This window comes from Gossypium hirsutum, chromosome D04 (assembly GCF_007990345.1).
Source record: "Gossypium hirsutum isolate 1008001.06 chromosome D04, Gossypium_hirsutum_v2.1, whole genome shotgun sequence".
Classification (NCBI taxonomy): domain Eukaryota; kingdom Viridiplantae; phylum Streptophyta; class Magnoliopsida; order Malvales; family Malvaceae; genus Gossypium; species Gossypium hirsutum.
In genome coordinates, this window is record NC_053440.1 from 41,475,899 (window position 1) to 41,481,698 (window position 5,800).

At 37.3% G+C, this 5,800-nt stretch overlaps 1 protein-coding gene across 1 annotated transcript; it reads left to right on the forward strand.

The window, feature by feature from the left end:
• The first annotated feature begins 468 nt into the window (after positions 1–468).
• On the forward strand, positions 469–5,111 carry LOC107899473 (cell division cycle protein 48 homolog). The gene is made up of 9 exons (XM_016825192.2): positions 469–651; positions 736–901; positions 1,434–1,662; positions 2,330–3,096; positions 3,181–3,402; positions 3,506–3,577; positions 3,675–3,956; positions 4,138–4,497; positions 4,597–5,111. Exons 1-9 carry the CDS (start codon positions 623–625, stop codon positions 4,885–4,887), a joined length of 2,418 nt encoding a protein of 805 aa, XP_016680681.1. The 5' UTR covers positions 469–622; the 3' UTR covers positions 4,888–5,111.
• The last annotated feature ends 689 nt before the right edge of the window (positions 5,112–5,800 follow it).

Consider the following 5,800-nt stretch of genomic DNA (forward strand, 5'->3'; position numbering starts at 1 on the left):
ACTAAAAAATATCAATTTTTCTAAAAATAAATTTATTTTTAAAAAATAATTTTTTAGATATTATTTTCAATCAAACAAATGCATAAATATTTATTTTCTTCCATTCTTTTAATTTTAGCTATAGGCAATAATAGTTAAAAAATAAACTCAAGTTAAAAAGTCAAATTTAACTTTAGGGACAAAGAAATAATCTTTCCAAATTTTATTGGAAGGGTTAATCGTTAATCATTATATTTTTTAGGGAAGCTGAACATTATATTTAATATAAGATTATTACTATGTTATAAAATAAAAATAAAAGATAGAAAAAAATATTTACTTTATTAATTAATAGAATATTTACCATTCTTCTTCGCAGTTTATTATAAATATAAAAAGTATAAATGAAATAAAATATTAATAACACATTATATTATTATTATTATTATTATTATTATTTATTTGATGTTATTGGAAAAGGAAATAAGTATTGACCAAAACAAACTTTTCTTTCTTAACAAGAAATATATGTATATAAAACCCGACGGCCTTCCTTTTTCTTTAATCACAATTTCAGATACCCAGCATTATACAACCAAACGAAGTTGTTCTTGTTTCGCGACTATTTCATCAACCATAAGCCATGTCTAACCAAGCTGAATCCTCTGACTCGTAAGTACCCAGATCTAGCTTTCCCTTTTTCTTCGATGGGTTCGTTTTTGATATCTCTGTATTGATTGCGGGTTTGTGTTTCAGGAAGGGGGCTAAGAAGGATTTTAGTACGGCGATCTTGGAAAGAAAGAAGGCAGCAAATCGACTCGTTGTTGATGAGGCAATCAACGATGATAACTCTGTTGTTTCTCTTCATCCTGATACCATGGAAAAGCTCCAGCTGTTTCGCGGTGACACTATTCTCATCAAGGTTTCTACTTTAGATTTGCCTTCTTATTAGTCCTCTTCTTATTGGGTTCTTTTACTTTTCTGATTCTTTCTTAATGGGCATTATTTTATGTTAGCTGTTTTTATGTTTGAGGTTTAATTTTCACTAGGTTGCTTGGAACATGAGGTTTTTATTTAATGGGTTTCCTGGGTCTTTATGCTATTCCCTATTGATCTTCAATTTGGGGTTTTCTTGTGCTAGGTTGGATGTATAATGCAGGTTATTTTAGGCTGTTTACATGATTTTGTTGTTGAGGGTCAACATTGTCTGTTAATCTTTTTTGGCAATGAGGCTAATTTCCTATGTCGGTTGGCAATGATTGTTCATTTACCGAGGAGTATGCAATTTTAGTTTGAGTGCATTGTGGGATTGAGGCTTGCCTTTTTATTCTAGTGGCATCTATAGTTATAGAATTCCAATTCTTCTTATCAATTTCAACTTTCAATGTCTTTTAAAGCATATATCCTGTTAATACTGTTTTTTGCTTCTTCTTTTTTTTTTTTCTTGTCCAAAGGGAAAGAAGAGGAAAGATACTATCTGCATTGCTCTGGCAGATGACACATGTGATGAACCTAAGATCAGGATGAATAAGGTTGTTAGGTCAAACTTGAGAGTTAGGCTTGGTGATGTTGTCTCTGTGCATCAGTGTCCAGATGTTAAGTATGGAAAACGTGTGCACATCTTGCCTGTGGATGACACAATTGAAGGGGTTACTGGAAATCTCTTTGATGCTTACCTGAAACGTGAGTAAATTCTTAGTCCTCTATTCACAATTTGTATATGGTTTGGTCTTCTATAATTTATTTTTGGTAGCTTTGGTTAACTAGGCAGGTAACGTTCCTTGTTTGTTAATGAGTCATAAGATAATAATTTGTCATTCTTAATCGATCATTAGCTTATTAATTGATTGAATACATTATTTTTAAGCTTATGGAGTTCACTTCCTGCTTCTTAAAGGCATTTATTGGTAGGCCTAAGCTTTCAAGGGTTTGTCTTTCCTTCTTTCTTTGCTTGTGCATGTCAGATGTTAAAAATACTTTATAGCCTGACTATCTTTTTTGTTTGTCTCGTTATCTGTACATTTGGGTGGACTGATACCCTCATACATGCATCCTAGGTGGCTGAATTAATATGGACATGCATGCATTGCAACCACTCCTTTATCACTTATCATGTACTCATACTAAATATTTGTTAATATATTTGGGGACTTGATTTCATGTTGAATTATTGACAATGCTGTCCTTAAATACTTTTTTTTGGTACATTACAAATTGGGGGAGTGGGATGTCTTTGCTAGGACCTGAACCTTGGACCTTAAATGCCAACATAGAGCTCTTAACCACTTGCTCCTTTGGGTGGTTGGCTGTTTGTCCTTAAATATTGACTTTGATAATTTTAAATTTACAGCTTACTTTCTGGAAGCATACCGCCCAGTGAGGAAGGGTGATCTCTTCCTTGTGAGAGGGGGAATGAGAAGTGTAGAATTCAAGGTTATTGAGACTGACCCTCCAGAGTATTGTGTGGTCGCACCAGACACTGAGATATTCTGTGAAGGAGAGCCTGTTAAGAGGGAGGATGAGAATAGATTAGATGAGGTGGGTTATGATGATGTTGGCGGAGTGAGAAAACAGATGGCTCAGATTCGGGAACTAGTGGAGCTTCCATTGAGGCATCCACAGTTATTTAAATCAATTGGCGTGAAGCCACCTAAAGGAATCTTGCTTTATGGACCTCCTGGATCTGGAAAGACTTTGATTGCCCGTGCAGTTGCAAATGAAACTGGTGCTTTCTTTTTTTGCATCAACGGTCCTGAGATCATGTCAAAATTGGCCGGGGAGAGTGAAAGCAATCTTAGAAAAGCTTTTGAGGAAGCAGAGAAGAATGCACCATCTATTATATTCATTGATGAAATTGATTCAATTGCTCCAAAGAGAGAGAAGACACATGGTGAAGTTGAGAGGAGAATTGTCTCTCAGCTGTTGACATTGATGGATGGTCTTAAATCCCGTGCACATGTTATTGTTATTGGGGCCACAAATCGTCCCAATAGCATTGATCCTGCTCTTAGAAGGTTTGGAAGATTTGATAGGGAGATTGATATTGGTGTCCCTGATGAAGTTGGCCGTCTTGAGGTGCTCCGTATCCACACCAAGAACATGAAGCTGGCTGAAGATGTAATGTCAAAATTAGAAGCTATGCCTTTTTTTCCTGCATAAAAAGAATTAGTGAATCTAATTTATTTTCCTGACTTAAATCAGGTTGATTTAGAAAGAATTTCCAAGGAGACACATGGCTATGTTGGTGCTGATCTCGCAGCTCTCTGTACTGAGGCAGCATTACAGTGCATCAGGGAAAAGATGGATGTGATTGACTTGGAAGATGAGACAATAGATGCTGAGATACTCAACTCTATGGCAGTCTCAAATGAGCACTTCCAGACTGCTCTTGGAACAAGCAATCCATCAGCCCTGCGTGAAACTGTGAGTATAACCAGGATATTTCTCAGAAATATACTAATTCTACGCCAGTTATGATTTTTTGGGGTCAGTTCTGTTTCTAATCATATTTCTTGAACTTGATCAGGTTGTTGAAGTACCTAATGTCAGTTGGGAAGATATTGGAGGCCTCGAGAATGTTAAAAGGGAGCTTCAAGAGGTAATACTGTTTACTGCTTTTGATTACTTATCGATTTACTTACCTTTTTATCTTAAAATTTTCAAAAAATGCAATTAACTTATTCATTGGTATGCAGACTGTTCAATATCCTGTGGAGCATCCTGAAAAGTTTGAGAAGTTCGGGATGTCACCCTCAAAGGGAGTACTATTCTATGGCCCTCCAGGATGTGGGAAAACCCTTCTGGCCAAAGCTATTGCCAATGAGTGTCAGGCAAACTTCATCAGTGTCAAGGGTCCAGAATTACTAACAATGTGGTTCGGAGAGAGTGAGGCCAATGTGCGGGAAATTTTTGACAAGGCTCGCCAGTCTGCTCCTTGTGTACTGTTCTTTGATGAACTTGATTCAATTGCTACCCAGGTACATTCAAGTCTATTGAGTTCTATTATCTTTATGAATTGGCTGGCTTTCAGCAGCATGGCATCATATGGGTTTCTGTGCATGGATTATTCTAGCAATCAGAATATGCTTATCTTTGTAAACAGTTGGCATTCTTTGGCTTGCCCATCGTTTGATGCTGCTTTATGCTAATGTATTGCAGAGAGGAAGCAGCGTGGGTGATGCAGGGGGTGCTGCTGATAGGGTTTTGAACCAACTTCTTACTGAGATGGATGGCATGTCTGCCAAGAAAACTGTTTTCATCATTGGAGCCACCAACCGACCTGATATTATAGATCCAGCACTTCTGCGTCCAGGTCGTCTTGATCAGTTGATCTATATTCCTCTCCCTGACGAGGATTCTCGCCATCAGATTTTTAAGGCTTGCTTGAGGAAATCACCAATTGCAAAAGAGGTTGACCTCAGAGCTCTTGCCAGATATACTCAAGGGTTTAGTGGGGCTGATATCACAGAAATTTGCCAACGAGCATGTAAATATGCCATAAGAGAAAACATTGAAAAGGTATGATAATGCCAATTTTCTATGCTGTAATGGTGGAATATGCTATATATGTTTTTGACAATGTTTGAGACTAGCATAAGATAACTTTTCTGTTTCCAGGATATTGAGAGAGAAAGGAGAAGAAGTGAGAACCCTGAAGCTATGGAGGAAGATGTTGAGGATGAAGTGGCAGAAATCAAGCCTGCACATTTTGAGGAATCAATGAAGTTTGCTCGTAGGAGTGTGAGCGATGCTGACATCCGCAAATATCAAGCATTTGCTCAAACATTGCAGCAGTCGAGGGGATTTGGAAGTGAATTTAGGTTCGCTGAAACTGGTTCCAGGACTGCAGCCTCTGATCCTTTTGCTGCTGCTGCTGGAGGAGCTGATGAAGATGACCTTTACAGTTAAATTACCCGTCATCTATGTTTTCCCTAATTCATGGTTGACAATTTATCTTCTATCTATATACGTAGTAGGTAATTAAGTTGACTGTATGATTTAAAACAGTAAAAGGCACAAGTGTTTATCCTGGTTGCCCCCCTTTGGAGTTCAAGGAAACACTTTTTGTTATCCATTTGATTTACAACAGTGGAGGGAATGGGAATGGGGAAATCGGCCCCATTTATAAATTATATTATAAATTGCATCTGAGCTGATCCTTTTAGGTTGTCATTCTTTTGAATGGTCTTTCGGCTGAGCCTGACCTTGATTTGCATCACTGTCGGGTATAACATGCGTAACATATTTTAAAGTTAGTTTACACTAATAATTTTCATAATGGTTAGAAACTATGCTTTGTTTCAAAATGATACACAAAAATTAAACTGACTCGTAACTTTTTGGAATTTTACTCATTATCTTATACATAGGATAGGATGGTTGGCAGGTCTTGGAAAAACCCTGTTTCTTAAAATGGATAAAAAGTATGGGCTTTGTTTCTCTCATAAACTAGTTAGCCCAACAAGTTGTATAGGAAAAATAAAAAGCAGTCCCCCATGGTAGGGCTAGGGATGGATGCCAGGGGAAAGGGAGTCATGTTCCTTGAAACCAAGGCATCCAAAAATAATTTGGTATTTGGATAAGATAGGAGAGTTGAAAATGGGGATTTGATTAGACTAAGCCACTTAATGGGAGACAACCCCCACCCCTTCCCCACCGATTATAAATTATGGAGATTAATATGTGTTGTAATTACCGATATGATATATTCGTCCTTCCCACTTTAGGTCGTCTTCTCTGTTTGTTTGGTTTGTTCGCAATCTTGCATTGGTATCATTATATAACCCCATTACCCCCATAACCCCATGTCGGTTTTGAGTCA